This window comes from Argentina anserina, chromosome 3 (assembly GCF_933775445.1).
Source record: "Argentina anserina chromosome 3, drPotAnse1.1, whole genome shotgun sequence".
NCBI classification, from domain to species: domain Eukaryota; kingdom Viridiplantae; phylum Streptophyta; class Magnoliopsida; order Rosales; family Rosaceae; genus Argentina; species Argentina anserina.
Window position 1 is genome coordinate 4,211,948 of NC_065874.1, and position 20,480 is coordinate 4,232,427.

At 39.1% G+C, this 20,480-nt stretch overlaps 3 protein-coding genes across 6 annotated transcripts; 2 read left to right on the forward strand and 1 right to left on the reverse strand.

Annotated features, from left to right (window-relative positions):
• Positions 1-3,196: 3,196 nt before the first annotated feature.
• LOC126786165 (carboxyl-terminal-processing peptidase 1, chloroplastic) lies at positions 3,197-8,195 on the reverse strand. The gene is made up of 13 exons (XM_050511906.1): positions 7,804-8,195; positions 7,594-7,713; positions 7,263-7,400; positions 6,592-6,696; positions 6,281-6,449; positions 5,334-5,410; positions 4,934-4,978; positions 4,679-4,762; positions 4,559-4,597; positions 4,411-4,473; positions 4,043-4,147; positions 3,806-3,830; positions 3,197-3,732 (listed from the first exon to the last, which is right to left on the reverse strand). Exons 1-13 carry the CDS (start codon positions 8,191-8,193, stop codon positions 3,677-3,679), a joined length of 1,416 nt encoding a protein of 471 aa, XP_050367863.1. The 5' UTR covers positions 8,194-8,195; the 3' UTR covers positions 3,197-3,676.
• Positions 8,196-9,719: 1,524 nt separating this feature from the next.
• LOC126785717 (uncharacterized) lies at positions 9,720-15,375 on the forward strand. Of its 2 annotated transcripts, none has more exons than XM_050511342.1 (10): positions 9,720-10,136; positions 10,424-10,467; positions 10,584-10,695; positions 10,813-10,939; positions 11,262-11,833; positions 12,274-12,544; positions 12,628-12,904; positions 13,455-13,616; positions 14,006-14,464; positions 14,833-15,375. In XM_050511342.1, the coding sequence occupies exons 1-10, from the start codon at positions 9,947-9,949 to the stop codon at positions 15,124-15,126; spliced, it is 2,508 nt and encodes an 835-aa protein (XP_050367299.1). In that variant the 5' UTR covers positions 9,720-9,946; the 3' UTR covers positions 15,127-15,375. The 2 variants fall into 2 exon arrangements, with proteins under 2 accessions (XP_050367299.1, XP_050367300.1); XM_050511343.1 differs by having other exon boundaries at positions 13,458-13,616.
• Positions 15,376-15,970: 595 nt separating this feature from the next.
• Positions 15,971-20,442, forward strand: LOC126786406 (uncharacterized). Of its 3 annotated transcripts, none has more exons than XM_050512226.1 (8): positions 15,971-16,138; positions 16,730-17,389; positions 18,066-18,254; positions 18,377-18,468; positions 18,913-18,972; positions 19,082-19,151; positions 19,685-19,888; positions 19,987-20,442. In XM_050512226.1, the coding sequence occupies exons 2-8, from the start codon at positions 16,730-16,732 to the stop codon at positions 20,371-20,373; spliced, it is 1,662 nt and encodes a 553-aa protein (XP_050368183.1). In that variant the 5' UTR covers positions 15,971-16,138; the 3' UTR covers positions 20,374-20,442. The 3 variants fall into 3 exon arrangements, with proteins under 3 accessions (XP_050368183.1, XP_050368182.1, XP_050368181.1); XM_050512225.1 differs by having other exon boundaries at positions 15,972-16,138; positions 16,783-17,389; XM_050512224.1 differs by lacking the exon at positions 15,971-16,138 and adding an exon at positions 16,209-16,579.
• Positions 20,443-20,480: the final 38 nt, after the last annotated feature.

Consider the following 20,480-nt stretch of genomic DNA (forward strand, 5'->3'; position numbering starts at 1 on the left):
ACATCTACAAAACGAATACGGAATCGATTAGATTCAAGTATAATAGGAATTAGAAGGGGTGACGTATATGGTCACAAGAAAAATCGATGCAAGCGGCGATACTCATGATCGCACCCAAAACAGCGGTGCACTCAGGCGACCACACGAAAATCGATTAACTTCCCTTTCAAAACAATCGTGACTCCCCCAGGACCGTCACACAGAAAACATCGACCAAGAGGGGAAACCCATCCCTCTATAGTCTCATCGGCGTTATAAGAAAAGCCGGAATTAAGACAAGAAGAAGGCTAATAGCGCCCGATATAATATATCTATACGTTCAAAAGCGGGAACGTTTATAAAAATTTACCTTGGAAGGTTTGTAGTATACGGGAGTAGCTTCTCTTGAGCGAAGTCCTTGCTTGTGACTTTCACGTCTCTTGCGTGAATATGCGGGAGGAGCAATTTTGAATGCTTTGAGGCGAGCAGCAGGTGCTGCGAGCGGCGAGCAGCGAGTGCGGCGAACGGCGAGCGGCGAATGCGGCGAGCGGCGAGCAGCAGGGCTGCAGGGCTGCGGAGCTGCAGGGCTGCGGGGCTTGCGAGGGGCAGGGGCTGCGAGGGCAGGCAGGGGCTGCGAGGGCAGGGGGGCTGCGGCGGCGGCAGGAGGCAGCGGCGGGCAGGAGCGACGGAGGGAAGAATAGAAAAAAAAATTTCGGAAGGCTCTAAAAGATTCAGGGTTTTAGGGCTTCGTGCTGATAACGTGTTTGAGGATGAAATACTTGTATATTATTGAATGATATGGGGGCCTATATATAGGTATTTACAACACCACAATCCCGTAGGATTCGGAGTCCTAATCTACTACGGAGATGCTAATCTATCTTCTAACAGGAAACCTATTAGGCTAAGACACACACAAGGGTAGAATAGTAATTCTCCCGGAACAACTCCTAATTTATATCTTTTTTTTTTTAAAAAAGGAGATATCGGAGGATATATCGGAAATATCGGTGAGATTTTGTACCTTGGTTTTGGGTAGTGCGAATTTTTGTTAAGGTCTGACATACATTTAATATATAGTCGTGTACTCGTTTTATTTTTCAATTTCTCTATACATATAGTCTATATCTAGAGTGAAGGTTCATTTTAAAATTACAAAGTGAACTTTGTTATTTGACTCACTTTTCGGTCAAATTTTCACATCTTCACCGTATATATTTTAGAATTTAATGTATAAATCACTCTTATAAAAATTTCATACAATTTGATGATCAACCTAGTGAACTTACAACCTTCTCGGAATTTTGTCAATTCTAGTTGATGAGTAATGAAGGGAGACAAAGACTGAAATCATTTTGGTTATATATTAGACAATTAATCTCCAACTCATTGTGCTATTTGTAACTTCATGGTTGCATTGTAACAACTAAATTATATTATTCAATGTGACATCAATCGTCTCTAAAGACGCTAATCAAACAAGTCATCATATTAATGTATCGGTCATCTATGTCATACCTGTTGCTTTCTTCTTTGTCCTCCTTGGAGATAATCAACTCTTTATTTTTTTTATGTAACGGCTAGTGCGACTGCTCTCAAGTTTTCTTTAATGAAACCATTAAATACAAACGGGGGAGGGGGGAACGTAAAGCCTAAACTCATGATTACAAAGACCTGACTTAATATTAAAGATCTCTACAAACAAGTGCCCAATAAAGCATTAACTAGCAAAGAATACTACACTAATGACGACTTTATTTGCTTTCGAACAACGGTGACATTTTTGTTGTGAGTATTGTAATATGTTTTCAATGGACAAGTAGTCAAACTATCTAACATCAATTAGACATCAAAAATATATTCTCCACGCATCGATTAGGGTATATATGTAAATTAAAAATAGTAAAAAAAGGACAAGTGAGTAAATTTGAAGTCCAATGACGATAATATATGATTTCTAAATTGTCTACCAGGGTTTGGTGAAAGTAAGACAATCCCAGAGAATTGGTAAGAATACACGGTAAGAACTACTTACCAAAGTTGTTCATCGCCTTCTTTCTAAATTATGATTTCTAGTTTACATAGGTATACCTATTTCAATCGGATCCTCATCGATTTGAGGTTTGTTAAGGACTGAAACCTCATTATATGTAATATCCAACACAGCAGACGTTGTTGATACTAGATTCTCCATTATATTAGTTATAGCTAGTTTTGATCTTCAACGACCTCAACAACTTCAATCAAGTCCACCATAACAGGACATAACCGCCGTAGTGTGAAAGAGGCTAGTACAGCACTACAGCCACGGTTAGTAGCACCAGTTAACATGAGATTCACCGAAATCCATAATGCCGATATCCAGGAATGCGCAATCTGCATGGATGACATTTCCGACGTTGATCACGATGAACCTATTGCTCGCTTGTCCAGCTGCCCACACATATTCCATGCAAACTGCGTTGTAAAATGGAGGATGGTCAGCAGCAGTGGTCGTGACTTGTGCTCCGTTTGCCGGGTCCGAATGGACGTCGTGGAGATCATTCCTGTGCCACCAAGACGACTCGCAAGAAGATTCAGCTGTCTCACACAACACAACATCCGCAGGTTCCTAACCGACGCAGGCAGGTGAGCAATCCCCAGTAAGGTCACCGTCGACAAGTTCATTGATAATCTGAAATGGGGCTTCAACGAGTCTTGCAAATATATGACTCCAAACAACATAAAACGCAGTTTTTGTACGTGTTTTACAAGACCATTGCTGTGGCTTACCGGAGTGCGACCATCTCCGCCATTGCCGGGGCAGCAGCTTGTGCTTGTGGTTGGAGTTTGTCTTGTGCTACTATTTGCTTGATCTGCTACTACTCGAAAAGGTCTTTCCTAAGCTGCTCGAACATATTCTTCAGGGCTCTCAGGACCTGCTTCTTAAGCTGCTCCAGTATGTTCTTTTGGTCTTCCAGCTCCTGCTTCTTGCGCTGCTTCAGTATGCTCTTCGGGTCTTTCATGTGCTGCTTCTTCCCCTGCTGGCGATCAGCTTCGTTCAAATCGTCTTCTTACTGCCTTCCGAGTATTGTAATTTGATTCTGTTGTGGGTAATTTGTACCAAACCTTAGACTTTTCACTATATTTGTACGAGCAATTTTTGAAATTTTAGTTCATTAGTTTATGGGGGTGGGAACTAGGAACTCATTAGGGAAAATTTTCAGATGCAAGCATGTTGAGAATTGTAATACGCTTTTCAGTGATCTAAATTCTGTTCCGAACAACTGCTAATATCTTGTTTAATTCTAAGTAAAAGTAAGCAGTGGCCAATGTGTTTAACATATATTCCTAAACTCCATGATCATGAATAAAGTGCGAGATGCTACACCATATATATGTATCCTACACTATTGTATAGCATCCTATCTTGCACTCTTGGATCTGGTCTAGAACTCATAAATTACGAGTTCCACATACCCTGAACAATGACCATCTCTTGCAGCTTTGGTATCCGTTGGCATCGAGCATAAAGGAACTTGAATATCGACTTCCAAAGCAGAATAACCCTTTCGCAAAGTTGCTCATATTTGGATCCCACTTCTGTAGATGTTATGTCAAACTTCAATAAACTGCCCTTGCCACCTTCAGTGCAAGCCATTCGTACTTTGATCATTGGTTTTTTATAGGAGGAAACCTAGCAGAACCAACGTTAAATTTATCCCCTAGGAAGAATGCTGCACTGTGAAAGCTGTTGTGAGATGTCACTCCAACCTGCATATCAAGGGCTTGTTAGATTACACAAGCTGAGAAGAACTTATTGCAAAACGAGTTGGAGGACTATTACCGGGGAAATTTCTATAATCAGGCTCTATACCATCAGGGCCGGCCCTGAGGGAGGGCAGGCTGTGCACCCGCACTAGGCCCAGAAAAATCAACTAAAATGCTTGGTGTAAAAAAACTCATTTTTTATAAAGACTTCGTGTAAAATGACCTATTTTTTTCAAAATTTGGAAAATTTATGCAAATTGTCGGCCCTTTTTTTTTCCCGCACTGGGCCTTAAATATCTCAGGGCCGGCCCTGTATACCATTTCCGTTTATGTCCTTGTGATTGGGTGTCACATACTTGCCAACAGTTACAACCACACCAGAACCATCTTGAAGCTCAAACACAGATTGAATTAAACCCTATCAAAAGATAAAGTCGCAAACCATCAAAATTGTAAAGAAAGAGTTCCTGTAATTTGCGGGAAAAGTTTCTTCTCATCCATGAAAGCGCACATTTTGACTTAATGACCGTGAAAAATCGCCTTATAAAAGCAAGTTCCTGGGCTCTAGGTAACAATTACATTCTAGCTAAGTAGTGACAAGACAGATGTACATTTAATTCAAAGAAGTCACGGTGAAGCACTATAGATAGTGCTGCTATAGATATTAACTACAGTTAGTACCTTGCCAAATGTCCGATCACCCACAAGAACACCTTTACAGTTATCATGCAGCGCGGAAGCAACCTGAAACACAAGGGACCAAATTACTTATCTACAGTATCACTAGCAAAAGGAATTAATCATAATAGGATGAAGAAAAGCTGCTCACGATTTCACTTGGACTGGCAGTATTATTGTTCACCAGAACCTGTATCAGAAGCTTCAATCAGGGGCCCTCCAAAAAAGTAAAAATAATTAAAAAAACAGGAACAAAATCTAAAAGGCATACAATAACAGGAGCTTTAACCAATGGTGCAGTATCTGCAACAATATTTTGTTGGTACCGGGGATCCTTCCCAACCGTATATATAACCTGTCACAAACATCACAGCACATAGAAGTAGAGAGTTCAATGAACTTAGTGATATATCTTATATTCCCTTCTTCTCAAAGAGGAATGACTCGAAGGCAAATGCATATGCAAGACTATTGCCAATCATTGGGATATTAATAAGAATTTAAAAGAAGATGATAACCGACATACCTTCTCCCCTTCATTTAGAAATAGCTTTGCAATCTCTATTCCAGCCTGAAATACATAAAAGAGTATGAACAGATTAATATGATTGTTTCTTGAACTACACAACAATTGTAAAGGTTCTTCCACCAAGCATCAAGTGGCATGAGTGAGTAATTTTTATAAATAAAAGATGTAAACTTTCTACTGAATGTGTAATCTTCGTTTCATTATATCCAGGTGTTTGTAAAATTGATAAAAAAAAAGAATAAATTGAATTGATACAATAAAATTGAATTCACAACTTACAAACAAATCCTACTATGACAAGAAAGTCAGTCATGATGATATATGATTAATATACTTATCTCAGAGAATCAAATCAGTCTGTTAAATAACTCAAAGCTATCTTTATCCAGAATGAAACCTGTGCGAGTCCACCACGATTATCTCTAAGATCCAGGATGAAAACTGAGGCGCCCATGTCCTGAAGCCGCTTCATAGCTGCAACAATCATAAAATCCTTTGATATAAAATAAACTAAGTGAAAGTACATAACTATCCTATCATCACTAGTAGCCTAGTTGATGAAACAATTGATTAACAAAGTCTGTCTATGAAACTTTCTCAGTTACCAAATAATTTTGTCTATTAGAATTGAGTCTCTGCCACCTGTTTGAACCTTTCTTATTAAGGATTTTAGTGAGCATTCTAACAAAAGCCTGCTACCTTGAAGTGATTTCTAGTTTTTAGTTTGCATCCTATTTGATTTGCTTAGTTGGTTTCAATAAAGTCTGATCTAGCGGCTCTTTTATTGTTTTGCAGATAAATTTAGTCTAAAGATTATTTATAGCTGAAGTTAGCTAATGCATCATTAGAAACAGTTTGATAATCACAAAGGGGGTTGCCATTTGGTTAAAATCATTCAATAGTTATATAACATACAGATAATATAAAAGAAAGGATGTGGGCAGAAAAAAAAAAACAAAGAAACTGACACTGGACACAATATTTGTACTTTTGGGGTTGTCTGGACAGCTTATAAGAACTTCAATAAATAAATAAACCATACCCGGCGGTGAATTATAATACACGCGTACTCAACTATTCCCTTCAATTTTTTAAAATCCAAACTCTATTTATGTCCCATTCAGTAACATAGGTAGATTAGTTGAATTCACTATAAGGTTCCTCCATTTACTTGAATTCATTGACGTATACTATTCCTTTTCCCTTCCATTTGGCATTTATGTTTGGAACTCAAATGCAAGGACAGGATGTTAAACATTGTAGCTGCCACACGCAATAGATAATCAATCCTGCATATAGATGATAAATAAATTTGATTCAGTTGAATGTCCTAAAACTGCTTACCAATTACCAAGTCCTTTCTAGCCAATGCATTGAACTCTTTCAGGCGCAGGTAGCCGACAGATCTGGTTCCATTTTCTATTTGCTCCAACCGATAAAAGACGGGAGTTCGAGCAACAAGTTGTCTCTGAACATCTATAGATTGAATAGGCCCACAATTGCCATGCTTGACCTAAACCATGGCAATGGTTATTATCAAGACTCATTGTGAGAGCAAGAAATCAAATTGGTAACAGAAAGTGAACTCATTAACAAGATTACTAACAGATGAAAATATAATTTTTTAACCAACAAAGTTGCAATTAAATCACAACCTTAATAGTAACAAATGTTTTATTAGGGCCTTGTATTGAGGAAGATACTTCAAAGGCTGATTTTCCTTTCACATCCACACCGTTAACAGCTAGTATTTCATCTCCCTGGGAAAAGAGAAGAGAATTGAAAACATTACTGGTTACAGTTCGACAAACTAGAACAAAAATGCAGCCGATGCATATAAACAATGAATCTTCTGGGAAAATATGGAAAAGTGGTGATTTCCAGAGAACCGAGCTGAGCATATAGCTCCTTATATAATTTCCTCTTTTTTTCCTAAGGCATATAGAAATATTATAAAACATAGAAATTGATCCAGTAGTTTAACTTCATATAAATTTCAGACAGGTGGTTCCACACAACTCAGAATATGCCAAGCTGTAGTTTTTCTAGACCACTCTGTCATTTATTGAACTTCTCATCTCCCCAACAATATATTTTTTAATGTAAAGAGAACACCATAGAGCACCACTTATATACTTTTAAGTAATAAGAACCATATCCAATTATATTTAAACTTTCCAAAAGAAAGGCTATAACCAAATGCTGACACAAATTTCATTGACATTTCCAGTCATGGAGAATCATTATCAAGTGAAAGAGCGACAAATTATATAGAGACTAAGAGATATAACCATTGTCACTTTGTCAGTATACGTATTACAGATACCTGCCTCACACCAGCCGCATGTGCAGGGCCGTCCAACAGAAGTCCAAGCACCTTCACTTTCACATCTCCATTGTCACCTGGAACTTCCCTGAGGTTTATTCCAATACCACTCATGTCATACCTCGCCATCTTGGAGAACTTTCATTTTCAACATCATAAAAAAAAACCGGCACAACCCCACGGATTAAGATACATTGCAAAAACTCATAACTAATCACAACAAAGGATGCATGATAGCATCAAATTCCCAACAAAAGCTCTCATTTCCTCAACTCAAACTTCTCAAGACACTTTCGACGTAAACAATCATGTAATGCTGGAGTTAAATTACCTCATCAGGCGAAAGAAAACGCGTATAAGGATCACCCAAACTTGCCAGCATTCGCTTGATCATATCATGAGCCTTTGATCTCGTCTTGATCGAGCTAGTCCTTATATCTTCCTTCTTCATCTAAAAAAATCACCACAGTAAATTTTATTATTTCACATCATAAATTCAACTACTCTATTACTCTACCATACAATTCAATCACTGCCGTACCTTCCAATTCTCCGGCAGCCAGCTCCGGCCACCGGTGTCGAGAAAGCTGTCATTGACAATCTCCCAAGCCTCCTCCACAATCCCCTCGTTCGTAACCACACGCTCCGATCCTCCCGCCTCCGCGATGACATCACCTTTCTCTTCTCTGCAAAACTCCGGCTGAGCTGGAACGGAGGGAGCATAAGAAGAAGAAGACTCAATCGCTAAAGAAGACGGAGAAGATACTAGAAGACCGAGCGATAGGGCACCGCCAAGTGCTCCGATGAGAGCTTTCCTGGCCCAATCGATCGAGTTCGGGCCCAACCGCGACGGAGCTTGGGGTTTCGGCGATGGCGGGAAAGATAGTGAGAGTGTGGTGGTGGTGTTGCTGGTGAGCAACACCCTCATCATCTGTCTTCTTCAAAATTTTCATTTTTTTTTTTGGATTTAAATAAGGCGTTAACGACCGTTTTTTAAACGGCCGTCGGGTTTTGACTTTTTGGGCCAAGTACGGTGGTGTCGTGGCCCACGGCGCGGCTGGTGAGAGGCCTGGGCCCACTTGGGAGGGATCTTCAGACACGTGTTAAGGTTTGCCGGACATTGTTGTGTTTTACTGTTTTAGAGGTTTCTATATTGGGGAGTGAGTGAGAGTTGGTTCAGTGTGTGACTATGCGTATCTATGAGTTTTAGCGATAAGCTCAAAAATGCACAATCATTTAATATGTTCTATAGGCGTGGCCGACTCGCTTTGGGGGCGCGTTGTTTACCACTAGCGAAAGTTATGGAATTGTTTATGGTAAGGTATTCATATGGGAGATTAATATACAGATTAATAGATTCGTTGTTATCATTGTGATGGAGAAAAATTAGAATTGTTGGCTTGGGACGTGGTTTTTGGAGTTTGGGAAATAACTTATTAGGGTTGTTTTCAAGTGGTGGGAAGAACTGAAAAAGAAGAAGAGGAGGAGGAGGAAGAATCATGGTGAAAGTGTAAAATATAAGGGGTAAAAGTTGATTTTTAGTTTCTTAACTATATTATCCAGTGGTATCACACATATATAGTTTCATATTGCGTATGTTAATGTAATTTAAAATAAGCTTATTATCATTATATATTGATAATGTAGTGCAGAGTCTCTTATATGTTTTGAGCTCAATTTCACTTTTGTCAATTAGTATTTTTATACGATTTGGCTCTATCCACTATATTGAATGTTGTTAATATGTTGCATGTTTTGAGTCTCACTTAATTTATCGATTAACGCTTCAATAGTATAGTGATACTTTCAACCACATTAAATGGTGACAGTTTCTTGAACGTTTTAATCTTGACGCACTAGCGTCGATTAGTACTCCCTCAAGAGCATCGTTTTCTCCACTACATTAAATGATGACCATTTTTTGCACGTTTTGAGTCTAACTTACTTTGGTCGATTAGTGCTGCCTCGTTAGTATTGTAAGATATAACTCTCTCTACCACAGTAAATGATGACAAGCTTTTGCCTGTTTTGAGGCAAACTCACATTCGTCGATTAGTACCAACTCTCTTAACTACACTTACACGAGCCTTTCACACTAAGTAACTTTAATCATATTTTAGTTTATAAATATATTCGACCGAAATACTTTTTATATTTCCATCTACATTTATATTGAATGTAACGATTTCTGCCTTTCCAGAAAACAAATCAGACTTACCTTGCGCAACAATTTATTTACCAAATCGCACAAGAAAATCTATAGAAAAGATTTGACAAAATTAGAATAACATGGCATTTAATTTTTTCATGGCAATTAATTTGTAAAAGTACTGTAAAAGGAAAAAAATATTAAAAAAAAGAACCGCGGGGGTTTTGCGAAAACCGTAACAATAAAAAAGAACTCGCACTCGCAGAAGAGCGCAAAGAAAAAGAAGAGAGAGAGAGAAGAAAGCGAGGGTTTTCGACTTTTCGGAGCTGTGTGAAGCCTTCAAAAACCAAAGCGTGAGAGAAAGAGAGAGATATATTTATCATCATCTTCCTTCTTTCTTCTTCGTCTCTTTTTGTCCGCGGCGGAACTCCATAGAGAGAGAGAGAGAGAGAAACAAAAACCCTAAAAAGCCGTACCGGCGGAGTGGTCAGATCTGACGGAGGAGGGCGCTTGTATTCCGCGGCTGGGGGACAGAATGAGCGGGAGAGGCGGAGGCGGGAATGGGAAGGGGAATACGGGATTGTCGGGAATACCAGGTGGGTCCCGGAAGATGGTGCAGAGCTTGAAAGAGATAGTGAACAACTGCACTGAGCAGGAGATCTATGCTATGCTTAAAGACTGCAACATGGACCCTAATGAAGCCGTTAATCGCCTCCTTGCTCAAGGTTATTTACTTTCCCCACCTCTTGGTTTCGATCGACATTTTCATACTATTTGAGCTTTTGCTGTGCTTTAAATTTACTAGCTTTTACTTTTCGCCCAATTTCTCAGTATGAATTTGCGTAGCATTATCTTACTATGCTACTGATTTTGGGAAATTTCTGTTGGAATATGAGATGTTGAGATGTTGTTGTGTTGTATATTGTGTCACAGCGGTCTCGGAGCTTATGTCTTGCATTGGTTTACGTTTTGTTGAAATTTGAGGCTAATCTAAAGCTTGTAACTTGTGCAGATCCTTTTCATGAAGTGAAGAGCAAACGAGAGAAGAAAAAGGAGGTGCGTGCGTGTTGAAACTACAAAAAAATTATACTGTTCGGAGTTAGCTTGAGAGTGATTCTGATGTTGTTGTTGTTTACTTTTCTCACCGTTTTCTATCTCTCAATTTGCTACAGAGTAAGGAGCCAACGGATTCTAGGTCTCGCAGTGCTAATGTTTCAGGTTATGGTGGTAGAGGTGGTGATCGTTATGCTTCACGTGGCGGATCAAACCACTTTGGCACCAATGGTATGTGGCCATGGCGAGATAAAATGATATTATTTTGATTGAAGGGTTTGAAAAATTTATTTGGAGCTCTGATTAACTTAGTCTTGACTCATCTATTCTTTCACTCTTTTCCACCAGAGTCTGGCTCTTTGCATGGTAGACCTGCGTACAGGAAGGAAAATGGAACACCTGCCTATGCAGGTTCTTCCTCTACTGCAGCTGGTGCAACTGGATATAACTCAAGTCGACAACCTCCTTCCTACAGGTGATAATTTTAATATATCAATTTGATTTCATTTCTGAAGTGCTTGGTTAAATTGCTTGGATATTTGCTACATTTGTAGTGGAAGTTACTATAAGCCTTCTATGTGTCCAGTCTACATAAGTAAATTGTACATGGTATTACTTATCTTGAGTTTTGGTATGTTCACATGTGATAATTTCACACAAGCTGTTGTACCTTACTCATTCTATAGTTTGTGATTTTCTTTTTGGTACTTGCATCGTTCTTGAATATGCAATGAATACATGAATATGTACATTTTCAATAGCATCTATGTGCTCATTTATGTGTTATTATGCTGCAGTGATTCAGTGACAGCTGAAAACAAAGTAATATCAATAGGTGATGAAGGGATATCTTCATCCTCTCAGCCTTCCCCTGGATATCAGTCTGCCTGGGGAGGGGTACCAGGTCAAGTTTCAATGGCTGACATTGTTAAGAAAGGTAGGCCGCAAGCCAAGGCGCCCCCAGCTCATATTGTCAATCATCATGATGGAGCACCCCCTGCAGTGGGGTACAATTTGAATTCTTCGCAGACTGAGCCATTGGTTGATGAGTGGCCCTTGATTGAGCATCCTCCAGGTGTTACCATGTCCTCCATTTTAGGGACACCTGCAAATTCTGAGCTGTATGCTGATTCATCTAGCTTGCCCTTGGATAAAGCTAATCAGCATGTAAACTCCCAACTAGATGAAGTTGAGACAGAAGATGATGGTTCTGTTGAGGCACTGAACACAAGCCATGATGTGCCTACTTCTGTTTCCGGTAGAAATGTGCAAGATGATAACTCAGCCAGTGCATCTGCTTTTGATAATAGCCCGTATGAGGATATCGATCCCTATCATACACAGAGACATGTCCTCGAGGATAATGAAGGTAATCATGATGCTTTGGTTTTAGTCAAGCCTGCCTCTTTCTTCAGACCTATGTGAATGTGAATTATAGCATGGTTAAACTACACTTTTTCAGCTTTGCATTTTGAATCTACATGACTGAATGATTGGATAAGATGAATAACTGAAGTATTGAACATTCTAAAATTAATAATTTTGGATGTCTATTCCACCTGGAAATTTAGTTGTAACATTGCTGCAAATCTATTTTGAATCATAATGCCTGGATGCCAACGTCATTCTATAAAATGAATAACAAAATTATTGAACATTATTCTGAAAATAATAATTTGGGATGCCTGTTCCAGCAGGAAATTCAGTGGTAACATTGCTGTGAATCTGTTTTCAATCATAATGCCTGGATGTAAATGTCACTGTATCCGTCCTATGAATGCTTATTACATTTTTCCTTATTCTTTACAGCTGAGCAGGATGCTTCATCAGTGGCTGCAAACTTCCAGCAGCTTGACTTACAAAAGGATGATAGGGGAGTGCCACCTGAAGAGGAGAACCCTCCCCCTGTAGTCATCCCAAATCACCTACAACTCCATACTCCAGACTGCTTACACTTGAGCTTCGGAAGTTTCCGATCTGGCCCTGAACCTGAAATTTCGCGCTCCCATCCTCTGAAAAGTGACTTGGAAGAGACATCTCCGGAAGTAGATGTTTCTGCAGTGGGGCACTCAGATGTTAGGTAAGTCCTTCAGATAGTATTAGATGTGTTTATAGATGTTGGTTTGTTAAACATCCTCTGAAGATTTATATGTTTATCTGCAGAAATCCCGACTATTATGGAGACGAGCATCTCATAAATACCTCTGATGGAAGTTTGGTTCATAGAACTGGGGCCAGTGCTGGAGATTATGATTCTCCTTCAGTGTCACAACCAGAGGAGGTCTTAAAACAGGAAACCCCTGAAGCTAATCAGGGCATTCAATATACTTTTCCTTCTGCACCTGGTTTTGCGTATGACAGCTCCCAACAACTGAATATGGCGTTCTCTCACCCACAGAGTTCACAAATGCAAAACAATGCTCCCTTTTCAAGCGTAATGGTAATTGGCGAATCTTTTTGGTTTTGTATTTTTTATCTGAATAGTCAATGATTTTTGAAATTGACTCAACCTCACATGTTTTTTTTTTTAGAAGAAACCTCACATGTTATTAGTTCTTTGCCAAATTATTTTCAGTGCTGGAAATCTTAGTTTTAGAGATCAGCTACCATACTAAATTTGTAATGCCTCCTACCCTCTTGGTTTAATGATGACACTATTTGCTAGTGCTGGATACTGTGTTGGGAGCAGGTGCTCTTTTATCTAGAGGTTAGGGAATCAAATGTTGCATGCATAGTAGAGTTGAGGTGTAGGAAAGATATACTGAAAATAGTTATTGGAAGTGTGAAACATTGTTGGTAAAATCTGCAGTGTAAGCCTAGCCTATCCTTTTTTTTTTCTATACTTTTAGTTGTATTTGGTTCCTTACATGTGCAGAGTGATGTAGTAGTAGGTGCAAATCTGTTGATTGATCTACAAGTTTTCCCTCTGATTACTATTTTATCCATTTTATAGATCTAGTTAAAGCTCACTTCGCATAAACTCTTTTCAGCAGGCATACACAAATTCATTGCCCAGCACTCTGTTGGCTTCAAATGCTCAGAATGTAAGGGAGGATCTTCCATACTCACCTTTCCCTGTGACACAATCTCTGCCCACAAAATATAGCAATGTGCCTTCATCCATCAGCGGTCCCACCATGTCCATGCCAGAGGTGACTTCCCTTTTATTGTATATGCCATTGTTTCTTTGGTACATTGAAACCAATATTCTCTCAAGAATAAAACTTTTGAACATTCCAGATGCAAAAGGCTATAGGGAAGTGAAATAGTTGATATAAATCACCTCTAATCAGGATTCTTGCAGCTCAATATAAATTGGTTTGTCAAACTACATTAACTTGGCCAAATCTATGGTATTCCTCCTCTTTAAATAAAGGTCTTATAGTCGGTGTAACCAGTCCCTTCTGGCCGTCTTGGTAAATAAATTTCCTTAAAGTTGGTTTTATGGTTCAGTTAATGATCTAGACAAGTAAGACGGTTCATAATTTTTACACATTAGAGATCTAATTATTTATTGTTTTTGTTATTTTTGTAAATGCAGGCTTTAAGAGCAGGTGGCATCTCTTCTGCTCAACCTACTCAACAGACCCTACCCGGTGCTGGTGTTGCGACTGGACCTGCTCTTCCACAACAGCTGTTGCACCCGTACGCCCAACCTAGTTTACCTTTGGGTCATTTTTCCAACATGATTGGTTATCCTTTCATGCCTCAGAGCTACACATATATGCCATCAGCATTCCAGCAAGCTTTTGCTGGTAACAGCACATACCATCAATCACTGGCTGCTGTTCTCCCACAGTATAAAAATAGTGTTTCTGTCAGCAGCTTGCCCCAGTCTGCTAATATTCCCTCTGGTTATGGGTTTAATAGTTCAACTAGCATTCCTGGAGGAAACTTTCCTCTGAATCCACCATCAGCACCTACTGGCACAACAATTGGTTATGATGATGTTATAAGCTCCCAGTACAAGGACAGTAACCATTTGATGTCACTTCAGCAGGTAATAATATTTCACTCGCCTCAGTAAATTCACGTCAGTGCTTGCTTTTGTTATTATAATTGCCTTCTAAAGCGCTCATTTTTTAGTCTCCTGTTTCTTCCCTTGTACACATTCCTGGTGCTCACATTAGATATAGTCCAGTGCTCGAAAAGAAACCAGATAAACCATAGAAAAATCAGATAAACACAGATGACCAGAGCCATTTACTTTCGAAAAATTCATCATTAACACGAATTTGAATATATCTAGTGATGTGCGAACAAGTATTTGTCATGTGGTTGACCATACCGTAAGAATGCACACATTTATTCTTTCATTGCCCTACTCTTGCGCTTTAGTGTAATTGCTATTTTTCTGCTCATCTTCAGAATGACAACTCAGGCATGTGGGTTCATGGACCTGGTTCCCGAGCAATGCCTGCTGTTCCAGCCAGCAATTATTACAGCTTCCAGGGGCAAAATCAACAGCATGCTGGTTTCCGGCAAACTCAGCAACCATCACAGCAATTTTCTGGAGCTCTAAACTACCCGAACTTCTATCAATCTCAGACAGGGATGTCCCTCGATCATCAACAACAGCAAAGTTCAAGGGACGCATCCCTGGGTGGCTCACAGGGCCAACCATCTAAGCAGTCTCAACAGTTATGGCAAAACAGCTACTAATCTCAGTCACATCCAGGTTTTTCGGGGTCTCATACAGAGTTTGAAAGTGGCCAATCAGAGGCACTAGGCCTCCTAATGATCATCATGTATCATTATTTGGTCATAAAAGAGACCTTGACTGGCTGCTGCCCTGTGCCACGAGGTTGTATTCTAGATATTTATCTTTCCTGTCATGCTTAACGTAGGAACACAGTGTGCTAATTTGGATTAGTTAAGTACTATACTACGCCTCGTTTCGTTTCTCTTTCATCACCTTTCTTATAGTGAAAATTATGGTTTGCTTTGAATATAAGTCCCGCAGCTTGTCAATAATTCAACAAGGTGGTGATCTTTGTTCTTTGGTCTATGCAAGTATGCACCCCTACTGCATAGAAAACAAGGTTGTGGTGGCAATATGAATGGCTAATGCTGCTTAGACCATGCTATTTCCATCTGTCTAAAAAGAAATTCTTCTTGTGGCGAACTAGTTCATTTGGAGAAACCTACATATGCTGCTCAAAACATGAAGCTCTCGGTTTCTTTAGTAGGTTGCAACATTTTTGTTGCCATTCATACCCAAAATTTCAGCTTCAGCAGACTTCAAATTTAGAGTATGGACAGATCTCCTGGAGGCCAGTTGCCACAGACTAAAAGCTTCCTACACCGATGAAGCTTTCATCACTTAAAATCTTTAATTCATCATCACTTAAAAATTTAAAATCTTTAACTCAACAAAATTTCTATACCAATGGGCTCCTAAGAAAATATACAACTACACTTTTTCGCAACCAAATGCCGTCGTTAGAATGGAACATAAATGAAAAGGCTTGTGTGTAAATAGTAGTATGTTCTTACTGTCAACCCAACTAGGAGGTTAGAGTGTGAGTGCTCCTCAAATCCCAATCTCAGTAGTTGCTGGTTCCTGTACGCGTTTAAAGCACACACCTTTAAGCATTGTCTCAGTGGGACAAAGCGCTTCACTACTTTATGGCAGCTTGTTTCAGACTCACTCTACCTTGCTCTTCTTTCTTCGGTACTCTCTTCACACTTGTAATCTTTCTTATACTTGTGCGTTCAAGAACGCATCACCAGACCCTGTTATTTTTTTCTGGACAATACCTTTCTTCTCTGTCAGCTTCTAAATTTTCATCCAAGTTTAACTTTTCTGGGTAGATATGGGCTTTTCTATTCTGGGTTCTTTCATGTTTACTTGAATATGTTCTTGTAATCTTGTTTGTTTGTTTGTTTGGGTAAAGTTTAGTTTTTTATGGAATTGTTGATATGTGAAATGGTGGTGGAAGAAAGTGAATTGCTTAGGTTGAAGTTTGCATTGTGGGTTTAGTCTCTGATGCTTAAGAAACATGGAATGTTATGCTCGATGCCTATGATTTGGCTTAGTTGATATCCCTGGAGTAAAAGTACATGCATGTGTTGAATTTGGTGGTTTCATACCTTGAAGTTTGAGCTGTGATCAGTAATTAATCTTTAACTCTAATCAGCAATGCTAGCCTCTTGGTTTCTTTTTGTTTGGGAAATAGATATATTATAGTCATTACGATTCTGGTTGAGTTCTTGTCTTCTTAAGGGTTTTAGCTGGTTTTTTGAATTCTGTTAATATGTGTAGATGGAAAACAGCAACAAGAGTAAAATGGGTGATAACAGCTCTTGTTCCGACAGCAATATGATGAAGAAACCAGATGGCCATAAGACCTGTTTTACTAAAGATGTCATGCCTGGAAGTGAACTTTGGACAGATGGCCTTATCTGTGCATTTGAGTACATTAGAGGACAAAAGAAACCAAGCGGTTTAAAATCTGGATCAACAACTGTAAACAGACAACATACAGGAGGTGGTGACCATGAGAAGCTGCATGTTCCTTCTAAAGGATTTCAAGAGACTTCTTCCCCAATACATGACAGGAACAAGTCCCTAAGTGGTGATTACAAATACAGCCCGGTTCATGATGGTGAAAGAGAGGGTGGGCATTGGGTGCCAATTGGGTGGACTAGAATTTCTGAAATCGTTCAAACTGTGCAAGCTAATGCCGTTTGGGGTTCTGAGGAGTTTGAGATGGATGATGAAGATGACTTTACTGTTGCAGACTTAGCAGCTCCATATTGGGAGCGTCCAGCAGGGCCTGTATGGTGGTGCCATGTTTCTGCAGGTCACCCCTCAGTTGATGCTTGGCTCCGTAATGCCCAGTGGCTACATCCTGCCGTCAGTTTGGCTTTAAGGGATGAAAGTCGACTAATTAGTGACAAAATGAAACACCTTCTTTACGAGGTAAATGACGTCTTCATATCGAAAACTACTATGCGGTTGGTAGAATAGTTTTCGTATGCTGATGGTAAAACAGACTTAGGGGTTGAATAATTTATCTGCGGATTTGTTGTTTATAGGATGCAGAGGAGGAAACCTCGTACTGGTTACTGATGTGTGGTCATTGCAGATTCAAATACATTACTTGAAACTAAGAATACTTTATGAACTGTTAGGATCATCTTATACTCAAATACTCAATATGTTGATTATCAATCGCCAATATGTAGAATGTTCCCCATGGCGATTGGGGTGGAGTGGGTGACAGGGTCTTAACTCCTTTCAGCGCCATTACACTCTGAGAAAAAACTATAAGCTCTTGACTGAGAAGAGTGCACAAACATCTTACTTCTTGTATTTGTCTCATGAAATAAGATTTCATTTTTTTGAAAAGAAGGTTTCATGAGTTATGGCATCATAGAAACTCTAATTTTGGTATTTTTGGTTATTACTTCAATATTATTAATTGCTTAATACCTGCGTATTCTTCACAAGTGAATTCACAGATGTGAATTATAACAATTTTTGGTGTCCACATGAGCTATATTTACCCAGTTTAACTATAACTTTGGTTTTCATGTAAACAATTAAACTTGTGAACTGTTGTTTTCCATGATTGAGCTTTGTTTCTTCTATTCAGGTCCCAGTTAGAGTTTCTGGGGGGTTGTTATTTGAGCTCTTGGGACAATCAGCTGGCGATCCATTCGTTGATGAGGATGATATCCCCATTGTACTTCGTTCCTGGCAAGCACAAAATTTCCTTGTAACTGTTTTGCATCTGAAAGGCCCTGTATCAAGTATAAATGTGTTGGGTATTACAGAAGTTCAGGTTGTTCATTTTTGTAAAACCTCACTCCAATGACCTTGATTATTAGACTAAACTACGGTTTAATTGTGCATGCATTTTATCACAATGCCGTAATTATTCCATTCCCTATTTGCTTTGTTTAGGAACTTCTTTCCACTGGGGGCTATAAAGTACCGAGAACAGTGCATGAAGTCATTGCACATTTAACTAGCCGCCTTACGCGATGGGATGATAGGTAATACTGATATGATTTTTTGTATTTAGTGAAGCTTACTGCCCTTTCTTAGTTTTCTCTCATGCATCCTAGCTTTTGTTGTTATTCAGTGAGTCATGTAGACTACCTTCTTTGCTTTCCCTGTTAACAATGTATATCTACGAATCTCTCTCTCTCTCTCTCTCTCTCTCTCTCTCTCTCTCTCTCTCTCTCTCTCTCTAGCACACAAAGCCACAAATACAATGGGGGCATTAGTGATATAAACATGTTAGTGTGTTAGTGTATCTTTTATGCTCTTGATTTTTTCAGCAGGGAGACTGTTTTACATGGACTTTGTTTCATTTATTTTACGTTGAATATATATAAGTTGCTTCTCACTATGTAGCATTGACATTTATCTCAGTTTTTACATAATTATTGATTACTCATTTTCTAATTTCTTTTCGTTAATGTTGGTTGTTTCAGGTTGTTCCGCAAGTCCATATTTGGTGCTGCAGATGAGATTGAATTAAAGTTCATGAACAGGTTTTTTCCCTAGATGCAACAAGTCCTCATAAAAGTAACATCATTTTATTAGGAATTGATTAGTACTACTTGGATGACAACTAATAAATGTTCTTTCCTCTACGAATAGGAGAAACCACGAGGATCTGAATCTGTTTAGCATAATACTGAACCAAGAGATCAGAAAGTTATCGCAACAGGTATGCTACATCTTCTTAGTAGTACGGCAACAAACATGACAATTAGGCATGAGTACATCACCGGATTTAACCACTTCAATGATATTGTAAGACAATGGAAGTAATTTGGGCCAACTCTTTCCGGACCATATGCCTGTCTCACAAATGAACAAGTGGAATTACTGAAAGTGATAAGAAGCCTTCGCACTTACGTTCTTTTGAAACAATGTAAACTTGGGCTTCTATGAGGTGTTGGAGTGTTACTGATATACTGATGCCTAAATCCAGCATCGAGAAGCTGAGCCATTGTGAAAGGATTATGTTTAAACTGTTTCTAGTAATTGTGTGCTGTTACAATAGTTCCATGTCTGCTGATTCATGCATACTGACTACAATACATATTTAGAGTCCAGGAATATATTTGCTGACTATAACCAATTTTCACATTTTGATCTTCCTATATACTTAAGGTATCCTATGTTGTGTCTTTATTTGTCAATGACCTCATTAATTTTACTGTTTTTAAATAGACTTCACGGAACTTTCGGTTGTAGGTCATCAGAGTAAAGTGGTCTCTTCATGCAAGGGAGGAGATTGTGTTTGAGCTTCTTCAACATTTGAGAGGAAATGCAACAAGAAGCTTGTTGGATCAGATAAGAAAGGGCACAAGACAAATGATTGAGGAGCAAGAAGCAGTTCGTGGCCGCTTGTTTACCATTCAGGATGTGATGCAGAGTACTGTTCGCGCATGGTTGCAGGTCAGAGTAGACAAACAATTATATGAAATATATGGAAGTATTTTTCTTCACAACTGATATTAATGGTCAATTTCAACATCTCATGTATGTTTGTTCAGGATAGAAGCCTTAGAGTGACACATAACCTTGCTGTGTTTGGTGGCTGTGGCCTTGTTCTTTCTATCATCACTGGGCTTTTCGGTATCAATGTTGATGGTATCCCTGGAGCAGACAACACCCCATATGCCTTCGGTCTATTTACAGGCATTCTCTTCTTTATTGGAATCGTTCTGATTATACTTGGGTTGCTTTCCCTCGGGTTGAAACAGCCTATTGCTCTTGAGCAAGTCGAAGTTAGAAAGTTGGAGCTTCAAGAGTTGGTTCAGATGTTTCAGCATGAAGCAGAGACTCATGCCCTGGTTCGTAAAAATGTTGCCCGCAATAACTTACCCCCAACTAGGGGTGATGCATTCGCAAGTGGTGCGAACTATGTTCTCATTGAATGAGGTTACAATTTGAAAGTAATGTTTACACCAATGGCTTGAACCTCGTAGTTTCATGTTGGAAGGAAATATGGCAGTTGACTGGTGATCACTGTGGTATAGTTGACATA